The 23,278-nt window shown below is 59.8% G+C and overlaps 2 protein-coding genes across 2 annotated transcripts; one reads left to right on the forward strand and one right to left on the reverse strand.

Moving 5' to 3' along the window:
* Positions 1 to 1,285: 1,285 nt before the first annotated feature.
* BESB_059160 (glycosyltransferase, group 1 family protein) lies at positions 1,286 to 7,606 on the reverse strand (the record flags this gene model as incomplete). The annotated part of the gene is made up of 12 exons (XM_029364330.1): positions 1,286 to 1,329; positions 1,768 to 1,816; positions 2,299 to 2,388; positions 3,035 to 3,121; positions 3,903 to 4,141; positions 4,653 to 4,789; positions 5,407 to 5,526; positions 5,777 to 5,849; positions 6,094 to 6,223; positions 6,599 to 6,675; positions 7,001 to 7,117; positions 7,327 to 7,606. The coding sequence occupies 12 exons, from the start codon at positions 7,604 to 7,606 to the stop codon at positions 1,286 to 1,288; spliced, it is 1,443 nt and encodes a 480-aa protein (XP_029219038.1).
* Positions 7,607 to 9,361: 1,755 nt separating this feature from the next.
* BESB_059170 (uncharacterized protein) lies at positions 9,362 to 23,184 on the forward strand (the record flags this gene model as incomplete). Its single annotated transcript, XM_029364331.1, has 16 exons — positions 9,362 to 9,847; positions 10,036 to 10,344; positions 10,726 to 11,376; positions 12,116 to 14,368; positions 14,776 to 14,912; positions 15,587 to 15,687; positions 15,988 to 16,052; positions 16,358 to 16,549; positions 16,903 to 18,582; positions 18,981 to 19,066; positions 19,432 to 19,502; positions 19,852 to 19,942; positions 20,515 to 21,110; positions 21,311 to 21,759; positions 22,036 to 22,156; positions 22,601 to 23,184. 16 exons carry the CDS (start codon positions 9,362 to 9,364, stop codon positions 23,182 to 23,184), a joined length of 7,872 nt encoding a protein of 2,623 aa, XP_029219039.1.
* Between the last annotated feature and the right edge of the window lie 94 nt (positions 23,185 to 23,278).

Consider the following 23,278-nt stretch of genomic DNA (forward strand, 5'->3'; position numbering starts at 1 on the left):
CTGCACTCAGAGCCGGAGGAAGTAGCTCTTCAGTCTCCCCCTCACGCAGAGGTAGGTACCCATAAATATATATATATATATATACATACAAGCATAGAGAGATATGCCATATATATGCATATACAACCATTTAAATACATATATATGATTACCTACCTATGTGCGAGAGGGAGACCGATGAGCTACCTCCTCCAGCTGGTCCTAAATACTATCACTGCAACGCCACGCTCGGTAGAACTTGACGAGTGTTCCATTCTATCTATCTATGTACATGCAAAAAGTTGAGTATAATTATATATGCAACTACGGAGGAATTACAACCGCTGATACCGCTGCATATGCTGTGGCGAAGGGCTTTCCATATGCGCTTGCGGACGTGCACGCAGGATTTGTAAGGCCCCGGGTCGCCGCGGGCGAACCACCCTTTTGCCTCGCATGGGCTCCTGTGCCGTGAAGGGAAAGACAAATTTAGAGAGAGGTTCGAGGCAGCGACAGCCAATACGTGTTCGCCGGATCAGCCAGCTAAGCAGCCCTCAAACCTGACATCCCCGCACAGCGCTTCAGCAAGCATGCAGTGTGTATGGATACAGTCTTATATCCACGCATCAGATTCTAGGAGCACAGCGTTGCTCTAAATCGAGGCCATACATGCACGGCGCGGCGACGGACACCCCCCTCCTCCGGATGCCTCTAGAGACACTTGATGGAGCAACGCCATTAACGCTCCACGACAGTCCATCCGACAACACTATGCTCGCTAGTATACAAACTCATACAAACACGCACACACACACACACAAACACACGTTCTCCAGCGCGCCGTCCACCTGGGCAGCTGTTCACGGTATCCACAAATTCTTGTGGCTCGAGATGTGACAGAGCCCCGTGCTTCACAACAGGGCCCGCGCCGCCCGGCCGGCGCACACCCAGCAACAGACAGAAGTTAAAAAATCAAAACAACCTCGTTCGCCCGCTGCGTTTGTTAATCGCATTTGAACGCGCAGACGGCCGCATCTGCTCGCCCGGAAGACAGCAACCTGCCCGAAAAACTGAACTCTTTCAGATCTCTCGCGCGCGTTAGGAGCGAATAGAAAACTTAACACATTCCAGTCCAGGTAATCCCTGTGGCGCCTCCGACGGATTAGCCGCCACCTCCACCGGCTTCTGTCTGGGCTTAAGGAACGCTGTCGCTGGCTCGGCAGCGTTGCGCCGGTCCTTCGTTTAGCAATCGGAAATCCATTTCGTGGCGTTTTGCCTCCCCTCGCGCATGCCCCAGGGCAGGCGATTAGTCCTCGTTGATGAGTTGGCGAAGACGCGCTCGAAACACTTCTGTGAAAACGCAGCGCGGCGCACAGCCATCCTCAGGCAGTCCAAAAAAGAGGAGCAAAACTTGCCCGAGATGCAGACCAGACAGGCGACGAGACCTTAAAGCACCAGGGGGAGAGGAGAGCGCGCACAAGGCTGGAAAGAAAAAACGTTTTCTAGAAAAACAACGGCGAGCTCAGACATAGCCGACCGTAGGGGTCGCCGACGCCGACTCGAGCGGCGGCAGAGGAGAGATGGGCGCTGACGCGAGGAGAAGACGAACCAAAAAGCGAGAGAGGCAACCGAGAGCGGAGGAAACGAACGGCACTGGCGCTTTGAACAGCCAGTCACGCAAAGCAGGTGCAGGCGCTTGGAAGGCAAGAGAAGAAGCGACCGGCAGTGCTCGCCTGCGCGGAGGCACAACAGACCCTTTCTGCAGATAACAAGGCCCGCGACGCTCACCGAAACTGAATTTCTCTTTCGCATGACGCCTTCCAGCTCTCCGCATGTCCTGAAGTACAAAGCGCGGCCGCAAGCGAACACGAGAGACACGCCGAGTCATTCGCGCATGCAGAACGTGCGAATCTCCTGTTCTCCCCCCCCCCCCCCTTCCCCGTTGAAGGTGCCGGGGGATGCGACACAGCGAGAGGCGAATACGACCGAAACAAAGCGCCTCTGGAGTCGCTTCTGCTCTTCTGCACATGTGTCTGCTACCCTAGAGGCGAGTTGTCCTCGCTCGCGTTCCCCGGGCGTCCGCAGCTCCCTTCCTGCCACGCAGCCGTCTCTTTTCTTCGCTCTCTGGCGGAGCCGGCCTCCTGATTGCACGCCTGTCTCCGCCGACCCTCCGCTTGCTCGCGCTTAGGCTTTGTCTCTCGCGCCCGTCCGCTACCGTCCTGTCTGCGTTCTGTTCAGACGCCTTTCAGGGCCTCTCTCTGTCTTTCCGCCCCCGCGCTCGCCTCCACGGCCGCTAGCTACGAGCGATCCTCTGAGTACCTCGTAGGCCTCGGCCGTTTCGCGCTGCATGCGCACGATTCTGAGTAGCGCGTCGCCAAAACTCTGCGCGTCGTGTTCGCAGAGAAATCCCTGAAAAGCCAAAAAAAGAGGCGTCTCGGCGCTGAAGTACGGGTCAGGCACGCGGGCAGGAAGAGAGACAGGCGAGGCAGGAAGTGCCGATGCGCCCGAGCAACAGTCCCACGCCTTTCTCCGCGGCCGACACGCGCATGCGACCAGGCTCCTGGGGACAAGGGCTTTTTCGTCTCCACGAAAAGGCCAAAAGTGCCAGATGCAGCGGCGCAAAGCGAAACAGGCGGCGCGCAGACTTTAGGCAAGAGGAAGCGTCCCCAGGCCTCTCATGTGTTTGTATGCGACGCCGCATACAAACACAAGCAAACACACATCCATGCATACGCAGATACATGCGCATATACATACACGCATACACAGATACATGCATGTATACATACATGAGTAGACAGATACATGCATGTATGCACACATGAATATACAGATACATGCGCTCATACACACATGCGTACACAGATACATGCGTATACATCCATGCATACGCAGATACATGCGCATATACATACTCGCATACACAGATACATGCACATGTACATGAACACAGAGATACACACCTGCATATATATAGAGAGAGACACGTATGCGTACATGTGCATCGGCCACGGAAGGAGCGATTGCTCAGGCTTTCGCGGACGTGGGTGCTTACCGTTTCGCCGTGGAGGACGCTCTCTCGCGGGCCGCCAGAGTCCGACGCGATGACAGGACAGCCGAGTGCCATCGCCTCGCACGGCACCTGCGGAAGAAGAGAATAAACGCACGTCGAGAGATTCCTTTGGCTGAGTCGACGCAGCGCCGAGGCGAGTCCGCAAGCGCCGGCCGCGGGCTGAGCCTAGACAGACGCTTTTCGGCAAAAACCAAACACGCAGCGCGTTCAACATCAGATACGGGTCGACGCCTGCTTGGCCTGCTCGGTAGATGCAGTGTCTCTCAGCGCACACATGCAGACGGAAGGCCCTGCGCAGACGCACCTGAGGAGAACGACTTGACTAGGAGGCAGCGACAAGGCAGAGACGAAGGGAATGTGCACGAGTTAAGATATAAATTCCACTGCCAAACGCATTCTCATCAATGCAAAGAAATAGGCCTAGGAACTCTCGAGCCTCAGAGGGGCTGGACGTCTTGGACTTCACAGCACACGCCCCGAGATCCGAAACGTCAATCGACATATAACAGTGAATATATACACATATTGCTTGTGCGACTATTTGGCCGTGCATGCCGGGAGGAGAGCAGATACTGCTAGGCGTAGATATCACGAATGTCCACGAGGCCAAAAACACAACGGCGTGTCTGTGCTCGCGTATAATGACCGAGATGTAGACGCGTTGGGATACGCCTAAGTGCATGGACGCAGTTGAGGATAGTCGACTGCATGGTGGAACGCAGGGAGAGGTGCGCCGCAAGAGGAAAGCGCGAGGAGAGTGTCGATGCCGCTGCCGCCGAGCGCATCCGCGCGGCGCGCGTGGAGATGATTCGCAGCGGGGCGTTTTTTCCGATGCGTTGGGCACCCTCACCATGCCGAAGTGCTCCTCGTGAGGCGTGTAGATGACGCAGAGACAGGCCGCCATCAGGCACTGTCGTGTTTCGTCGCTGATGTTCTTGAGGAGGAGCAATTGCGTTTTTTGTGCAGTTTCTCGCGACGACGAAGGCGCCTGAGTGTCGGTTAAGACCTCGAAGTTCAGCTGCTCCCTCCCCAGCCGCACGAGGTCTCCGTAAATCTCCACACACTCTCGCAGGCGCCCGTCGAAGCCGCCTGCGGCCGAAAACGCAACGTCCCGCGAACGTTCGAGCCTCAGGCGGCGCCACGCACTCGCGAGACGAGGTCGCTCTATCGTGAGCACATGAAGGTGAGTAAATATGGGCAGGAGCGCTGACCACGATTCCGCGTACATCGCGACGCAGCGGAAGCCTCTCTCCCAGACAGTCCGACGCGAGTGAAGCCCCGGGCACGCAAGTGACAGCCCCTTTCAAAAGAAAAAGAGACACGACCGCAACTCAAGTCCGAGGCCGTCCACCCGACGCTCCACAAATACACGCTCACATTCCTACATAGATATATAATTATATACATATGCGCACACACATATGCACGTATCTGTATCCACAGATATATACATGTATACATGCGTCTACACACGTGAATATGTGTGTCTGCGTGCAAAAGGCGGCTTCGAAGCTGAAAATGTTTTTTGTAGCACTCGCGGACTAGGCTGCCGCACAGCTGTATGCGAAACCAGCGCGTCAGATGCCGCGTTTCTCCTCACCGGCAACTACGAGGTTCAGAGTGCCGCTCGCAACGCCTCTCTGCTGCGCCTCAGCCAGCGCCTGGAGGGCGAGCGGGAGGCCCTTTTTAGCTTCGTACCGATTCAGAGAAAACGCGAACGGCACAGAAAAGTCAAAGCTGGAAACAGACATACACACACGTGCACAGCGCAGTTTAAACTCGTCGCGCCCGAGAGAAAATGTAACACAAGCAGTGCAAGGGAGACAGACGCGCGAGAAAACTGGAGGCGGCGGGCGCTGATGCAACTACACATCACGGAAGACCCAGGATCACAACATCAAGCACGGAGATATACAGGTATAAATATGAATTTATGAAGACTTGAGGTTTTAGCTCAGACTCGGGCGTATGAGGATTCTTCACGTTTGAAATGTCACACACACACACACACGAGCTAACATCGAATCAGAGGCACCGCGGACCCAGCATGTGCCATCTAGGTCACTGCTGAGAAAATGTGTTCCATTTTCCATTCAGGGAGAGGCACCACAAGCCACGCGCCAACGCAGACATCTTAGTCTACTCACGCGCTGCGCGCAAGGCATTTTGGGCCTCTCTGGTCAGTGACACAATATGCGAATCAATGATCGTGTATACATATGCATACATATGCGCACATACATACACATATATATAGGTATATAAGCACGTATATACGCACGCACGCAAATGGCGCAGCTGAATTTGAAATTTATGACGATATCTGAATATGGAAGCGGGAAGGCATGCCTCACTGTTTGAATTCGGGTAGCCGCTTAAGGCGCTTGACGCATGCCTCGCGCGAGAAGCTCTGCAGAAACGCATCCGCCGCCCGCGTGTCCACGGGAGGGTACAGAACGGCGTTGCGCGGAAATCTGAAAAAAGCAACTCTCAGGCACACAGGAAAAGCGCGCGAGTGCATGCATACTCGGCAACGTTCTTTCCGCGGACACAAGCTGACCGCGCGGCGACCAGGCGAAGCATTGGCAACTCAACTGCCTGCAGCAGTCGGCAGCCCTCCGCGGCCGCTGAATGGTAAACGAGGAGGTCTCTGGATAGGCGAAAGTGCGAGAAAAGAGCAGAGGCAAGCGACGCGAGCGCCTTGCGCCTGGACGCAGCTCCTACCTCATAGAGGGAAAACTCCGACGGTAGGTGGCCTCAGTGAAGCGCGAGTTGAAGAGCAACACATCGCATCGCCCTGAGGAGACAGACAAACAATTTCGAAGGAAGGAGATGAGCCTTCGTGTAGCGGCGCGTGATGCACACACACCCGACGCAGAGGAGAGGTCTACATGGCGACGCCAATCTAGGCAACGCAGTGCTGCGTGTGCGCGACACCCGTCGAAAGAAAACGGGAAGGCGAGACGAGGAAGCGCCGCTTCAGGTGAGACAAGAAGTCCCGATGGACACGGGAAAAAACACAAGAAGAAAGTTCGCCGTACCTGTTGTGGCCTGTTCAACGGCGTCGAGCAGAGCTCGGTAGAGGGCTTTTATTCGCGCGATGACGCCCTGAGGCTGCTTGTCTCGGCGCGCCGCGAGAAGCATGTCTGGAAAGTGCGCGTAGAACACCAGCTGGAAAAATGAAGGACACGCATGCAGGACGGAGAGGAGAGCAAAGATGATGTCTGCGGCGACACAGACGCAGCTCAAACGAGAGGCATGAACTCGGAGACGGGCTGCGACGGAAGACGCAGTCGACAGCGGCCAACAGATGAACCGACTTGAAGAGAAGCCGAAAAACTCCAAAGAGACTTTGCAAGCCGAGCCTGGGAATTGAAGAGCCCCGAAGGTGGGCACACGCGAGCAGGCACGCGAGCGCCGCAGCACGAGATCGACTGACGCAAGACATTCGGAAGATACACGCCTAGCGCCTCTGCTCTAAACGAGATCGACTCAACAGCGAGGCGGAAGCGCGCAGAAAGCAGCGCAGACTTCCTGCGGCCCTACCTTCTCAGTGAAAAACGAGAGAAGAGGATTGATTGCAGAAACTTGGTCGCAGAAAATGACTCTCCGCCTCCATCGGCCTGCAAAGCGTGTAGCCGCGGACATCGCACGCGCCGAAACAAACCGCCGATAGTCGAAAGAGAGGCATCAGCAGAGTGAAGAGGGCGGGTGTATTACGAACGCCAGAGCGGCACCAAGCGGGAAAATGGGAAGCGAAGAGAGACAATCACGAGTAGAAGAGAAAGGCCCCCGCAGAGAGAGAGCCCGGCACAAGCAGAGGCCCGGGAGACGAGGGAAGAAAGAAGCCGCAGCCCCCGTCTCCCCCCCTTCTAAGACAAAGACATAAACACCGACGAGCCAACACTCGCACGCGACTGCAACAGAAAGGATTCAACGTCTCCTCACCTGTGACGAGCAAGACGAGGCAGAGCCAAAGCATGCGAAGCAGCGAGCAGAGCGCGACAGCGCGGGCTCCCAAGCTCCGCGGGAGGAACCGGCCGTAGACCGAGACGCGCAGTCGCCCTGGGAACGGAGAAGAGAGCCGATACAGAAGACGAGATGAAAGATCATTTCGAAGCTCGGCTAAGATCCGACCCAAAGACCCGTGGCTAGCCAGAGCCAGACCGACCCCGACCCTCTACCGCGCAAAACGACACCGAAGGCAAGAAAGAGAAGGCGACAACTTCTGCGTCATCAGCATGCGAAGGCGAGACGCGGAGGCGGACACGCACCGTCTACAGTCGCAGGGAAGCATCGCGTCGTGTCGTGGTGCGTCGTGAGGATCTCCACGTCGTAGCCAGCGTCTTCGACCTCCTGCGCGTCGCGCTCGGCGCTGGCGGATTCCTGGGAGTTTCCGAAGTTCTCCGCGCTCTTCGCCGCTTCCTGCTGCATGGCGAGCGCCGCGTAGACCACGAGCTGCTCCGCTCCCCCGAGGCCGAGATCGAGGTGAACGAAGGTGACCTTCCCAGAGCCTTTTCTTTCTCTCTCCATCTTGACTGCTCGCCTCTCCATCTCAGCGCCTCGCGGCTCACGCACACACCGCGCGAGAGCCGCGCAGGTCGCAGCGGCCAAGAGGGGAAGCTGAACAGAGAGACGGAAGAGGAGAGGAGAGAAACAGGCGCCGAAGAGAAGGACACAGAAGGCTGCTTCTTCAAACGCTAGGCGGGGCAGTGGGGACGGAGACAGAGCTGCCGCTTATTATACAGCCGATGGCGGCGGCGCTCGAGGAGTTATCTTCCTCACGAGAAAAAGTGAAAGGCGACAGAAACGCACGCGGAGAGACGGGAACGAACAGAACCTGGAGTGTGCGTGGAAGAGGCTGGCGGACAGCGACTGAAGGAATCGGACGAGCGAAGGAGAAGCCGCTCAAGAGGACAAAATTCGCGTGACTCTGTTTCTCTATCTAAGAAAGTCAAGCGCGTGGAGGTAGCAACCACGCTCGAGACAGCCAGCCAGGCCACCTCCCGAGCGAGAAAAAGGAGACATGCCCTGGGAAAAGCGTGGTAATCCACTCAAAATCGAGAGCGTGAACGAGCAAAGACCGACAAAAAGAATTGCCTTGTCTTGCCATGAAGTCACAGACGCTTGTCTTTGTGTGCGCTGTGCGCATGCAACGGTAGTTGTTCACTCGGGGCATCTTTTCGTGTTTCGATTGCCTGGACGAGAAGACGTGTCTGACAAAAAATGAACGGATGCCTTTCTCACGTCTTTTGCGGAGGCCTCGTTGTTTCTCTTTCATGCTCTTCAAACGAGGAAAAAACCTTTTCTCTGCTCCGCGACTAGGCGGTGACCCTGCACATGCTGAAACGGGGCCTGCATCGAAGCGTAAACACTAGAAAACCCAACGAGAAGCAATCCGCCACTTCGCCCCTCCATCCGTTTTCTTCTCCCAGAACCCCGAAAGGAAGACAGGATGAGAGAAACCTAGGCCTGCTGTTTTTTTCGGTTTTCCCTTCCCCCCGAGAATCTCCCATGCTTCGCTTCTTCTCTCTCCCGTTTTCTCTAGCGCGGCCGCGGGCTCGCTCTGCAGCGGTTCTCCTCTTGTTCTTTCCTGCAGAGAAGCCATTTCTCCGGTTTTTCTCGAGTTTCCCTTGATGCCGGATCTTTCTCGTCTTCGTCTGGCCCTTCCTGCGGCCGCCGCACGTCTCCGCCGTTTTTCTGTAGATCCGCTTCCGCCGAGTCGTTCGCGGATCGCTTCAACACGCGCGAGATTCTGCCTCTTCTCTGCTTGTTTCCTTTTCCTCTCTCGGCTTTGTTCGCTATGTTGCACTCTGTTTCACTTCGCTTCTCGTCTCTCTTTTCTTCTGCCTGCGGCGACTTCCTACCTTCGGCACCACAGTCCTGCGTCGTTGTCGCCCGTCATCTCCCGCGGTTACTCCGCACTCTGTTGTTTGTTTTTCCGCTGTTTTCCCTCTTGTCCTTCGTTTGGGTGCGCGTGTGCGTCGGTGGCTCTTTGTCTGCACTGTAAAAGCCTCGACTAGGTTTTGTCTCTTCCACAGCCTTCCTCCTGGCCGCAGCTCTCCCCTCCGCACACCACCATCGTTTTTATCGAGCCGTCGACTTGTTTCAGATCCGCCTTTCTCCTCGGCGTCCCTCCCTTTCATTTTGTCGTCTTCACCTCTCCCTTTCCCGCGTCTCTTTCTTGGCGCCGGGCCTTCTCGTCACCCCTCCGCCCGCCTACATTTCCTTCCCCGTCTGCGCGACTGCAGCCAACCTCAACTGAAGGGACTCCCGCGTTTTGGCGCTCGGGAATCTCGACTGCAGCAGATGACGGCGCGACCCCACGAGGCCCTGCGCCGGGAGAGGAGCCTCGCTCGCGGGGCGGTCTCTGCGGAGGCTCAGCAAGAAGACAACGAGGCGGAAGACAGCGAAGACGCGAACGCCGCAGGTCGCAGAGAAGCCTCTTGCGACACCGCTGATGCGCGTCCGACTGCGGAGCCGAGAGACGAGCGCAGCGAGGTAGAGGGTTCCCGAAACTTCAAAGACCGCGAGCGAAGAGGGCAGCTGGGCAAAGGTTCCGGAGAGCTGTCGCTTCGACGAGAAAGCGAAAAGAGGAGTGGAGGCAGCATGGAGCCCAGTGGCGGCAAGGCCCGCAGGGCGAGGGAGAGAGAGCGGAGGAAGACGAGGGACCGCGGGCGGAAGCGCAAGGTGGCATCTTCACCGCTCGAGCGACGCCGCGCACCTCCCGTTCTCTACAGCACTCAGGGCCTTTCCACGGCGACCGCGACGCGGAGAATTATCGAGGCTGTCGAGGTAAGCTTGCTTGAAGGTTGCAGCTCAGTGGGCGTCCCCTCAGCTAGCCGACTGCCGTCTTCTTGCTCTCCCAACTTTCTCTCTCCTCTTCCTCTGCGTCCGCGTGTCTCTCCTTCGCGCTGGTCGCTCTCCGCCTGGCTTCTGGACATCTGGTCGCCCTCGCTGTCTCCTTTCTCCGTTTGTTTCAGGCGCTCGTCCGCGAGTTCCGCGGCGCGGACAGGGGCCTCGGCGGGAAGAGAGGCCCCCGGGCCTCGGCGCCCGCAGGGTCGTGCGGCGGACGCTGGGGGGCGTCGCTCGCGCGCGTCGTCTCTGCGCTGCCTGCCGCGGAGACAGGCATCGCCGTCTGCGCCTTGACTGCCTCGGCGGCTATGACCCTCGTGTGCATTCTGCTGAAGCACTCTCACGGGGCGACGGTGTCGCTCGCGCGATTCGTCTTTTTCCTGCCGCTTGTCGTCCTCGCCGCTTGGCTTGCCTACCGCAGCCGCACCATTGAGCACGTAGGCTCACAAAGGAAAAAACCACGGAATCGGCGACGACTTGTAAATGGCGCCTTGCCCTAGAGGTCGCGGGCGCCATTCGCTATAGCTCTATACATACAGATATAATTTCGTATACATACATATGCATATGTACATATACATACATATATATATGTGAGCAGCTTTACGAGCGGCGGTGTCCGCGGCGGGTCACCGGGTAGGCTTACCTGTACGCCTCGGTGCAGAGGGCGCGCATCGATCTACTTTTGCATGCCTGCATGGAAGCTACTGTAATGTCCTGCATCTTCGCAATGCAGGGGTATGCGTGTCCATTTCTTTCAGTGTCCCGCGGTTGACTTCCGCCATGCGTTTTCCTATGCGCCTTGGCGTTTTTCTCAGCTGCGCGCGGTGTCGAAGCTTCAAGAGGCGCTGGATGACTTCAAACAGCAGACGGGATTTGCCTGCCTGTCTGCAATGCCGTGGTCCGCGACCCTGTGTTCGCCTCCGCCCATTTCGCTCGCGGCGCCGCAGGCCTTTTCGCCTTCGTCGTCGTCGGCGCTCTCGGGCCTAGGCGCGCGGGGCCTGCGCTGCCCGAAGGGGCTTCCTTTCGCGGCGCCCTCGGCCGCGCCGGCGGCGCAGGCTCACGCGCGTCCGCAGGACGTGGTGACTTGCTCTGCGAGCGGCCTGGGCGGCGCCCACGAACCGGACTACGCGCGTCTCTCGCCTGCCCAGATCTTCGCCGGCCTGCGGGAGCTCGTCGCCGATCCCGACGCCGGACCGCTGCGCGGCGCCCGCCTAGGCGCCGACGCGGCGGCGGCGCAGGCAGGGGCGTTCGCGGCCTCCGCGCGCGGATTCTCGCGGGCGGCGTCCTTCGGCGGCGCGCGAGACGCCGACGCGGCAGAAGCCGCCCAGCGGCCCGTGCCTGAGGGAGACAGGCACCGCCAGGCGGGCGAGGAGGAGGCGCGTGTCCTCCACGAATCTCCGCTGCCTGCCGCCTCGCTCGTCGCCGTCCTCCGCGACGCCCAGTGGACCACCATCCCGCGAAACATGGTAATCTTTAAATGCAAAACTGCATGCGCTGCAGACATGTCTGCAGCCTCAGCAAGGTGGCAATGTAAATTGACAGAAAGTATCAATTTCCTTACTCGAATATTTTCTAAAGTTGTACTTTTCTAGGAAATCTATTCGATCTTTGATTGAATGGAATCCACCACAGCACGTGCCATATACATACATACGTACATGTATGAACATGCGTATAGCATCTATATATGAGGAGAGACAGCCTATATATATATATATATATATAACTATATTAATATATAGAAAAAGCATATATTTTTACATAGGTACAGACGTATATATGTTGCAGCGCAGACGGCGTGCTGTACGGCTGCCTCCGGGGCAGCGGCTAAAAGCTGCATGGGACTTCGCGACTCAGTGGTGCCTTGTGGGGGGATGCGCCCGCCTCTGAAGCAGGCGGCGCCGATGCGCAAAGAACGGCGTGCTCGCCTAGAGGCCTGCGGTGCGCACCAGGCGGCCGGCGCGGAAACGAATGAAAGCCAGCCGACTGCCTTCGGTCTTGCGGAGCCTCGCTTGACTATCGCGGGAGAATTCAGAGTAGATGGCAGTGACGAGCGAAAGACCGACGACGAGGAAGGAGACTCGGGTCAGACGTCGAGGCAGACGCGGATTCGAGAAGCAAACTGGCGCTCGGTCGTTCGACTACCGCCTTCGCTTGTTTCGTCAGCGCCTCTCGCCTGTGAGTTGCTTCTTCTTCTTTTTTCAGCTTGCCGCCGGCGACATCTTCAAGTTGCGCGCGGGCGACCCGCTGCCCTGCGACGCCGTTCGCGTGGTGCCTTCGTTCCTCGTCTCGCGGCGGCGATCGCGGCGGAGGCCGGCCGTTCGCCCGTCTTCATCTTCGCCCCCTCGTTGCGGCTCCCCGTCCTCTCCGCGGAAGAAGAGTCCGAAGGGGGAGCATCCTGCGCGCGAGGGCAAGTCGGTGTCGCAGCCCGCCGCCTCGCCCTCGGCGCTCCACTCGCCGTCTGCATCGAGGGCAGATGACGCGAAGGCCACGCCGCGGCGGCGCGCGTCCTTCGCGTCGGCCGCGGGGTCGCCCGAAGGCCCTCCGCGCCGACGGTCGCGGCGCGAGTCTCTCTCGTTCCGCGGGCGCAAGTCGGGCGCCGCGCCGGGCCTAGAGGCCGCCAACGGAGACGCGGGTGGGGCCGCCTGGGCGCCGTCGCGGCGCCGTCCCTCCTCGCTGCCTCCGCCTTCGCTTTCCTCCTCATCCGCCTCCTCGCCGGCGCGCGCCGCGCCTCCGCGTCCGCCGAAGCTCGTTCTGCGGCCGCTGCTCGCTCGCGGCGTCTACCGAGCGGGCGCAGTCTTCTCGCCAGTCTCCCGCAGCCCGCCGCCACCGTTCTCGCCTGCGGCCTCGACTGAAGGGCTCGACTTCTCCGGTTCCATGCGGTCTCCGCCTTCGGCCTCGCCGACGCGCCTCGGCGCCCCCGCGTCTCCTGCTGCGTCTCCGTCTGTCGCCCCCTCGGGGGGCGACGGCTGCGCGGACGACGCAACCCCGCGCGCGCGTTCGGCGGGATCCTCGCCGACGTCTCCCTTCTTCGCGCTGAAAGCGTCCATGTTTCTCTCGCGGCCGCGGCGCGCGGAGCTTGCCGTCCTTCGCCTGCGCAGCCGCGGCGCGTCCGCCGCACTCGCGACGGATGCAGCCGCCGGCGAGCCCGCCGCCTGTGTCGGTGGAGCGCCCTGCCGTCGAGCGTCCCCTTCGCGGCGCAGGGCGCGCGAGGCGCCTGAGGAGGGCCTTGACGAAGAGCTCCGCCGACAGACGCGGAGCAAGCGGCGAGAGAGACTCGAGGTGGAGACGGGCGAGGACGGAGATGTCGCACGCGTCCTCAGGCACGCGCGCGGCCACAGGCGCGACCGACGGCGGCGCGGAGACAAAGAGGAGGCGCGGCTGCGAAGAGCCGAACGCGAACGACGGCGCGCAGTCAGCCGCGAGACCGACGGCAAGGGAGAAGGAAGGAGAAAGAGGGAAAAGGAGAGCCGGCGACGAGCTCGCGCGGCCCCCAGTTCGCGCGCGCGCGCGAGGCGAAGCGGACGAGGCGAAGACACACTCAGCGATCACGGCAGGCGACGGCTTGCCGTCCCGCACGCGTGGACGAACGACGGGAGAGAAGACTCGCGCGGGCTTCATCGGCGCGCGGAGGCGTCGGCGAGTCGCGGGCGCTTCTCGCGCGTCGTTGCAGACGCGTACGGGCCGCGCGGGAGGGAGGCTGCGCCAAAACACCGCGACCTCTGGATGGATTTAGCCCAACACGAAACGCAGTGTCCGCGGCGTGCAGACAGCCGCCTCCGTGGCGAGGCTCTCCACTCGCGGCCGCCGCCAGATGTGCCGTCTAGCGACGCCGTCGTCGCCGCTGCGGAGAGCGACCCAGAGGCCCCAGAGTCTTCGTCGTGCGGAGACCGTCAACGCATCTCTCCATTGCGCGGACGACACCGGCAGAGGCCTTTTGTCTCCCCTCACTCGCCGCCGCCCCCCACACCGCCGTCGGCGTCTGCATGCGCTGCACCTGGCGCATGTTCGCCCGCTTTCCCTCCTCTGTCTCCCGAAAGTTCCTCCGCTTTTCTTCGCGCTCCTTTCGACTTTTATTCCGCCGTTCCGCCTTGTCCCCCAGGGGCTTCCTCCGGGTCGCAGAGCCCCGCGGCGACCAGTCCCCGCAGCAGAGACGCGCGGCTGCAAACGTTCAGGCTGATGCGGCTCTTCGCGTCGTCGCCCTCGCTCGCTGCCGCGCGCCCGCTTGATAGCAACGCCGAGGAGGAAGCCGCCCTTCTTGCCACGGCCGCCGCGGAGGCAGCCCAAGGCGCAGGCGACGCAGATCGCGAGGGCGACGCCAGCGATAGGGACGAGGCGTTTGAGGACGCCAGCGACTCCGAGTTCATCGAAGTTTGCCAGGTTGCGCCTGAACTCGCGTCCGCGACGTTTGTGGCGCTGCGGACGTCGTGTGTGGGCACGCTTCGAACCTTCCTCGAGGTGAAGAAACAGAGTCTCTTGGGGCGAGGCCTTCTCTCTATTTCTTCCGCGAGGGACGGCCGGGGCCGTCCGAGCGTGTCTGCGACGCTTGGCTTGCTTCGTGACGTGCTTTCACCTATCTATCTATATCTATCTGTACATTTATGTATATATACAGACGGTAACACAGTCTTGATGAGGCGCGTGCCATGTCGGAGGCTTCACTTTCGTCTTTCGTTTGTTCTGTGGGTTTTGAGATCGTCTTTTATTCTCTGCGTTTTCATGGCTTTCCGTCCGATCGCGCCGCATCGGATGAGCGTGTTTGTCTCTTTCCTTGGCGCGGCTCGGCTCCACCTCGCCGTGCCTGGTCGTCTCGGCGCCCCTCCGTGTCTGCTGCTTCACATTTGTCCCACTTGTTTTTCTTTCAGGCGAGTCTGCGGAACCCCGATTCGTCCCGAAGTCGCGCAAAAGTCCCTTTCTTCGATACTGCAGACCTCGTCAGCCGCCGCGTCGCCCTCGTCTGGTTTATCGCATGCGCCGTGTGCATCTGTGCCGTCATCTTCTGGTGCGTTTGTGCTAATCTTGCAGAGGAGCCTCGCATTCCTCTTTTCGAATCGATTTGAACCTCTGAAACAAACGCCGTTCTGACTGCGGACGAGAAGGCATCCAGTCGGGATTGCCGATTCGAGAGGTTAAACTAGCAAAGGGCTGTGTTGAAAATATGTTTTTATACTTGTCTTCTTGCGTCCTCGCAGATGGCGGCGTGCCCTGACAGAGGGAAGCAGCGTATTTGTTTTCATGATGGGGGATGTTTTCTGCATTGTGTGCCTCTTCGGCTCTCTCTCTCTCTCTCTCTATATATATATATATATATAGGGTTTAGGGTTATATATATATATATATATATATATATATGCATACATGGAACCCTCACACGGCGTACATAGGTCCTCCCGACAGGTGCGAGCTTTTTAGCTGCTTTTTTTCACAGCTTCATAACGATGATGGCGTGAAGGCGGCATTGAGGACGCATGCATGACAGTGTCGGGGTCAGCTGTAAGTTGCCGGTTTCGCGTCTCTCTTAGCATTTTCACGTGTCTCTCAGCATTTTCACGTCTCTCACTCAGCTTCTTCTGCATGCTGTTTAGTTCCACGTCTAAGCTGCGCTTGAGTTGCGGGTCCTCGGCCGAAGCAGGAGTTTTGCCTTTCGCAGTGTTTTATTTATCCCTTTTTTTCCAGGGACGTCGTCGGTTCCTCCGGCGCCGAGTCCATCCCCGTTGGGCTCCGCATCGCGCGTTGGCACCTGCCGATCAACGTCACAGTCTGCATGCTCATGGCTTGTGAGCGGAGAAGAAATCCCGCCAGCTGCCTCCGCAGGCGCTGGCGAGACTGACGCCTCTGCTGGGGTCCCACAGGAATCTGGCGACTCAACCACGCGAGTGCAGCCGCCGCCTGCGAGGCTAGGGCGAAGCGGCGTTCAGCCTCCAACGCCACGCCTCGTAGATCCGCTGCAATCGTCGATACAGGCGAAGTTGGTCGCGCGAAGCACGAGGCGGTCGCGTGGTTTCTGCGGGGCGAGTGGTGTGTGCGCATCTCTGTCGCCGTCTCACGTCGTCTCTCATCTGCTGCGCTGCGTGCAGGGCCGCGAATTCTCGGCGAGCTGACCGACATCTGGGGCAATGCGAGGCTCCAGTCGCTCTTCCAGGTGAACGTTTTCGCCTTTGTTTCACTCGGGCCGGGTCACGCGTCTGGTTCGTGGATGACGCAGAACTCTAAACCCTGAACGCTTGCGCGGCGCATGTGTGCGCCCTTTGGGGTCGCGCGCGCTTCCCTCGCGCTCTCGCCGTTTCCTCCGGTGTCGGCTCTGCGTTCGCGGCATGCGGGGCGCCTCCAGGGGGATATGCCTCGTTTTCTGTCCCCCAAGTGTTTCGTGTTTCCTTCGTCATCGCCTTCGCCGAGAGCCGCGTCGCACAGCTTAGCCGTGTCTATTCGGTTTGTGGTTCGCGGCAGGAGGCGCACTTTCGCGCGCGGCAGGACGCCTGCGTGGACGTGGAGGGCGAGGGGCGGAAGTGCCGGTCGATCTCCTCGTCTTCGTGGACTTCCGATACCTCCTCGAACGCCTCGCCTGTCTCCTCCACGGTCTCCGTCTCCAACGTGCCTCTGAGCAAGCAAATCAAAGAGCTTATCTACATCTTCAAACGCGTAGGTGAACGTGCGCGAGCGACCCCCGCGCTTGCAGCGCGCGTGCCTTCTCAGCGCCTGCGGCGGCGCAGGAAACTCTGAGCCGCAGGCGCTCACGCATCCATCCACCTCCACAAGAGGCGGGGAGACTAACGGGTCTTCCATCGCGCTGTCCGTTCGCTGGCCCGCAGCGCACTACCCAACATGCTTGCGCGCACAGACCGAGAAGACGATCCGCACCTTAGCCAGACCTTGAGGATTCCGGGTTTTCGGCACGGGGGTGCGACACACCTCAGGCCCCCGTTCGCTCATGCACACTGCGTGCCTGAATCTTCTGTGGCGTGATGTTGTCTGCGATGTGCGCCTGTCCCCAGGGGCTGGACGGGTCATCGAATCTGCTGCACATCATGAACAGCACGACCGTTCTCTGTTTCGTGGACAAGGATGGCATCCTCGTGGACGCGTGTCGCACGATCCAGGAGATCGCCATTGGCGCGACAACCCACGCAGGGGGCGGGGGAGTCTCCGAGCCCCTGCCCTGTCTCTCGCCTGGCCGCCGCCCGTCGCTGGCTTGCCGCGGCGCGCCGCGAGACCGCGACGCGGAGGCCGAAGCGGAGGCGGAGGTGGAGACTCGCGGCGACGCGCAGAACTCCCTCCAGCCCTCGCCGTCTCTGCTGTCTGACGCGCCGCCGGACGTGGCCCTCGACGCAGACTTTGCCTTCAGCTTCCACGCCGAGGACGCAGTCCGCGCCGCCTTCCGCGCGTCTTCGCCGAGCGCGCCCTCGCACTCCGATGCAGAAGCAAGTCGCTCTCCCGCGGTTGAGACGCCGAGACGCGAGCGCCCCAGGTCGAGCGCGATCTCACGCAGATCCGAGGCACTCGGCGCCGCGAAGCCGCGCGTCGAGGGCGACGACGACCCCGCGCAGGGCTTGGCGTGGGTCGGCGCCCATCCGGCGCCAGGCCGAGTAGCCGGAGGCGACAGAACGGTCGCGTCGCCCTCGGCTCGCCCCTCAACGTGTGCAGCAGGCGCGGAGGAAAACAAGGGCGGCGGCGCGGGGGCGGACGCGGACGAGCCTGGGGGCGAGGGGAGGAGCGCCTCTCCGCGTCGTCGCTTTTTCCGGCCGTTACTTCTTGGCAAACGAGGCAGAGGCGATGCCGGCCGCCGCGGGGCCCTCCCAGTCTTGTCGCCGGCGTCCTACCGCGGACATGCGGAAGGCGAAGTTCTCTCACCTTCGTCTGCCTTCTCACCCGAAGCCTCGCCCTCCTGCTCGTCGCCGCCGCGCCTGCCCTCCTCGCCTGCGCCGTCCTCCTTGACCGCGTCACTCTCTTCTCCGAATACAAGCCGAGGGCAGAAGCACTGGCGGGCCAGAGGCAAACGGGAGGAGGCGTCGGGACGAAGGTACGATGAGCGTGACGCGGATGATGGCGCAGCAGCAGAAAGTGCGGAGGAGGCGAGAGCGATGCAACAGCGGAGGCGGAGACGGGCGAGCAGCGACGATGGACGGCCGTGGCTGGTTGGAGAACGCGCTGAGAGGGAGGAGAGGCGAGAAGATGAGAGCGAAGAAGAAAGAGGATGCGTGCTTGACGAGGAGTTTTTCGCGCTCGGCGACGCCTTCGTGGCTTTCGACATCGGACACGACGAAGAAGGCCGAGAAGAGGCTTTGCAAGAGGCTGAGGAGGCCCTGAGAGAAGCGGAGGCGCTGCGAGAAGAGGCGTTTAGAGAAGAGGAAGAAGAAGAGGCCCTGCGAGAGGAAGAAGAAGCCTTTAGAGAAGAAGAAGAGGCCCTGAGAGAGGAGGAAGAAGACGAAGCTTTGCGCGACGAAGAGGAGGCCTTCAGAGAAGAGGAAGAAGCGCTAAGAGAGGAGGAAGAAGAGGCGCTGCGAGATGAAGAGGCAGCTTTGACTGAGGAAGACGAGGTTTATGGCCGCGACCAGCGAGGAGATGATGCTGAGATAGAGCGGGAGGAAGACACTCGGCCTGTCACAGAATTTCGCAAAATCGTCCTCGATCTCATGAACGACGACGAATGCGATGCCGGCCTCCGCTTCGAAAATGTAGGGAGGCATCTCGGGTCAACCCCAGCCTCGCAGTCGACAGAATCCTCTCATTCGTGCGTGCCTCCCCACGACATATACTCACGCGCCGCTACATATGATGTTGTATGCATATGTGACGCTGCGTCGGCGTGTCTTTAATATATATCTGTTTTCACATCTTTCTGTCTGTCTATCTGTACCTATCTGTCTATCTATTTCTATCTATCCATTTATATCTATCTATCTGTGTGTCTATCCTATCTACCTATCTATATCTATCTATCTATCTCTATGTGTATCTACATATGTATATATATATATATTTGCATGCTGCACGCAGGCGCGCGGGCGTCCCCGATAGGCCTGTCCATATACACAGATATATGTATGTGTCTATGTCGTTCGTTTTTCTTTAGGACTCCTGGATTGAGTACACCACACAGATCAAGCCCCTGGCACTGGCGATGGCGCTCACGCAGCTGCCGCGTCCGATTCGAAAAAGGTGAGTGAAAAGAAACGCAACTTCAACGACTACAACACGTCATATTCACCCATTCAGTCATGTAATTCCCCGAGCTTCCCTTGGGGCATGTGCCGGCTGGGGTTTATGCGTGTATCCGCATCTAGATATATTATATATATATATATATATATATATATATATATATATATATATATATATATATATATATAGATACGTATATGTATGTATATATATATATATATATATATGTATACGGATTGGGTGTCTGGATCAAATGTATTTTATTCATCGCGAGCCTCTTACGAAGGCTAGTTGGCAGGCGTGCTGCTTCGGGAGCATTAATAGATTTAGAAAACGCCGCGAGCCGCGTGTGTTCTTTTCAGCTTCGCGGATCCAAGCTGGCTGTTTGCCCTTTACGTCCAAGACCTGTTTCTGCCGCATCCAGATCGCCAGGGTACGTGTGCTTTCATCTCTCATTTTCTGTTTTTGCCTTTGCCTCTTCTTCGCCCCTCGTGTTTGGATGTTAGGTTCATCTGCACTCTCCGTTGTGTTTCAGCATCTTGCTGTCGCCCGTCGCACGCTTGATATCCCCTCTCCTCCCCCGTGCCTCGGATTTCGTTTCGCTCTCGAGGTCAGGAGCTTCTCTTTTTGTGCCGTTTGCTTCGTCTTCTGAGTGCAAGCTGCCTCTGTTTTTGCGTCCTCGTCTCTTTCTGTCGGTCTCTGTGACCCTCCGCGCGGGCGGCGCGCCCCCTACCTGTCACGGATTCGCTTGCTTCGCTTTTTCTTCTGAGTTGCGTTTTTAGTTGCGCACGCGGAGCTCCTCGACTGTCAGTGCAGCTTGGCGCGGATTGTCGGCATGCCCGAAATCTTCTTCCAGAATTTCCTCCCTCTCCGGTGCGCCCCCTCTCACGCCCTCCCCGCTCAATCGCCTCCGGTCTATGTAGTCTGTTGCTGGTCGCCGTCACGGGATCTTGTCCCTGTTGGCTTCATGTCGCGCTCCTTCGATTCTTCTCCATCTGTTTTTCTGAGTTGCGCTTCGCGTTTCGTACCTTGTGTGTTGATCCTCTACCGCGTTTCGGGTTGGGTAGTTTCTTTTCACCTGCGTGAGCGTCAAAGTCTCCGTTCTCTCGCGCGATTAAGAAATATCTGTATGCTAATGAAGTTAAACTAAAATACCCAGCTTAAGCAAACCTCTAAAAGGACCTTAAACTGTATTAATGGGAAACGCTAAAGAGAATTTTGCCCTACGTTAGCCTTTCGTGTTCACGTCGCTGCGCCCTCCCGGCTTCGAGCTCCCTCCTGCTCGTACTCCTCGGTTTCTGACTGCCCGCATCTCTTTTTCGCCTGTAGTTCGCGTCTGCATCCCTGTCGCTGGCATTGCCTGAGTGTCTGCCGCACTCGCCTCTCGCCTGCTTCGTCTACGCCACGTTTGTAGCTGTGTCTCGGTGCGTATGTCATTCTCTCAGCTTCGCTTTGGCAGTTCAGCCGTCGCCTCCGCAGCGGCCTGCGCCTGCGCCGGGCCGGGCGAGTCTCTCCTCGCGGTTGTCGCCGCCCTCGCCGCCCTCGCCGCGCTCGGCGTCCGCGCGACGAGCGCCGCCGTCTGCGTTTTCGCTTCTGTGCGGCCTTCGCAAGCGGAAACCGGAGTATCTCGCGGCGCAGCGCCTGCGTGAGGAACCTCAGCCGCCGGCGAGCGAAGAAGAAAACGCCGGCAGTCAGGGCGACGACGAGGGCAGCCGCGGCGAAGACGCGCGAGACGACAGCGACGCCGAGCTCACGCCGGAGGCGCACGCGGTTGCGTCGGAGGCGTGCGCGGTCGCTGGCGGCGGAGTGCGCGCGGCATGCGGCGGCGCGGAGTCGGCTGTGGAGAAGCTGAGACGGCGAAGGGCGTCGCGGAATCTCGGCATTCGGCGCGTCACGTGGGCGGACGGGCCGCGCCGCCAAAACGAATCTTCGCGAAGACACTCGAGCCCGAAAGACACCTGCGAAGCGGAGACAGACGCCGACGACGAGCTCGACGCCGGCGGCGCCGGACGTCCGCGAACGCCTACTTCGCGCAGCCGCAGTACGTGGATGGGCGGAGGGCAAGGAGGGGGGTGTGACAACTTTTCTCTCGCAGGACAATGACGTAGAGCGGATTCAAACACTAGGCAGGCGGCCAAGTACATAGCTAGATAGATGGGGAGATACGCATACACATATTCGGGCGCCGGTCTGCTGCCCAGAGACGAGCGTGCTGCTGTTCGCGGCTCTGTGTGCGCTCAGGCTCTCCGGCGTTTCAGCCGTCGCCGGTGTGCGCGGCTCGTCTGCCGTGGCCTCTTTCGCCCTCTCGCTCTGTCTCTGGGCGCCGGCGAAGTATTCTCGACGCGCCGGAGGTGCCTGTGCTCGCCCACGAGGTTCGCGACCGCGTGAGGCTCCTGGCGGACTCCGCCGCGGACGTGCCAGCGCCTTGTTTCCGCGTCCTGGCGAGCCACGCGGCGGAGAGCCGTGACGCCCGCGGCTCGCCGGCCTCGCTGACGGATGACGCGGAGACGGAGAGGGACGAGGAGGACGCCGGAAGGGACGAGTGCAGTCGCAGCGACGTGCGGCAGACCTTCGCGAGAGAGAAAGAGGACGTCGTCTCCACGTCGCGGGCTGCAGACACCTCGGGCTCGGTGCTCATGCTGTGGGTTGTCCGCGACGCCGCCAGCAAAGTCGTTCATCTCTTTGTCAAGGTAACACGCCCACGAAACCCGAGGGGGGAGAGGGGGGGCGGGCGCAGGCTGCGCCAAGGCTACGATGCAGGTTTGCTGCGCGCCAGGCCGGCGGAGGCGCGCCGAGCGCCCAGATCACCGAGGACGCAGCACCGTATTACCGAGGACGCAGAGTTTTAGAGGCGCTATCCGCCTAGCATCTCACCGACGGGGAATCATCTTAGTGTAGCAGGATATTGAATGACGACACTTTTAGTTGTCTTCAGGAGCGTGCTCTGTTCCACCTGTGCTTCTCAGGGCGCGCCGGCGTTGCTTCTGCCTCGCGTGAAGTTTTACCTCGACGGCCAGCACTTGCTGCCGTTCGACTCGGGCGCCGCGCACTCGCTGCTTGAGCTGAACAACCAGTGGCTCTCGACGGGTACGCAACCCCAAACCCTTAATCCTAAACTGATTCATGAAAGAAAACCGGAATCTGCGTTTTCCTCTCGCCGCGGGGGAGGCGCTACGCACGGGAAACACAAGCTGGACGCCTGCCGCGCACGCAGAGAATCTTACCGCGAGATGGCTGGGCTTGCCTGCCTGCTCGCATCTCGCTCGTTAACTCGTTGGCAGCCAAAGATCTGCACGCGGCCTTTTTTCGCGTTGAGCCGAGCGACATGTCTGGTGACTCTGGCGTGTGTATCATTTTTCCATTTTCCCGCGCTCCGCTCTCCTGGCGACGCTCTTGTGGTGTGCGGCGGGCGTGGGCAATAGCGTATGTGGATAAAAGGCTAGTTCCAGTGCAGAATCACTACCTGCAGAGTTACTGTAATCATTTAAATGTATGTAGAAGAGATGTGGCTTGACTCTGGGTCGCATGCAGGTTTGGACGCGGTCGCGTTCGGGTACCGTCCGCTGCAGCTTGAGCAGGAGACGGCGCTGCTGTCGCTGCTCAAGGAGCAGTCGGTGTTCTCGATTTGCCAGGAGTCTTCGCTTGCACCGGCGCTCTCGCTGGACTTGTCGACCTCTTCGCAGTTGCTCAGAGACGCGAGTTGCGATCCGGCAAGCGACGAGGCCGCGGAGTCCGCTGCCGCGCGCGACCGCCGCGCCAACGCCGAGGACGCGCGCTCTGAGGCGCTCGGCTCGGGAGCGGCGGTGGAGGCCGGCGAGCGATGGATTTCCATCCGCTGTCACATCGGCGAGCGGAGTGCGGTCGGCGCACTTGCGCTGCTGCCGCGGCTCGCCGCCTCGTTGTCGCCGCGGCACTCCCACTCGCACGGGGGCCGCGCCTCTCGAGACGCCTGTCTGCGCCCCGCCGTTGGGCGCGCAAGCCCCGGCGCGGGGGGGGGCAGCGCCTCGATGCGGGCAGCTGCGACGGCGAGGCAGCGTCGATGGAGGCCTCCGGAGACTGCGAGCAGCGCAGCGAGGCTTCCTCGGAGACGTTTCGCGATGACGAAGCGCACCTAGCGCCGCGACGCGCCAGGCTCGACGCCGCACCGGGGGGGGGCGGCTGGTGCCGTCGCTCTGCGTCGGATTGAAGGAAGGCCCCGGCGGCGAGCTC

The sequence above is a fragment of the Besnoitia besnoiti genome, chromosome V (assembly GCF_002563875.1).
Source record: "Besnoitia besnoiti strain Bb-Ger1 chromosome V, whole genome shotgun sequence".
Lineage (NCBI taxonomy): Eukaryota > Apicomplexa > Conoidasida > Eucoccidiorida > Sarcocystidae > Besnoitia > Besnoitia besnoiti.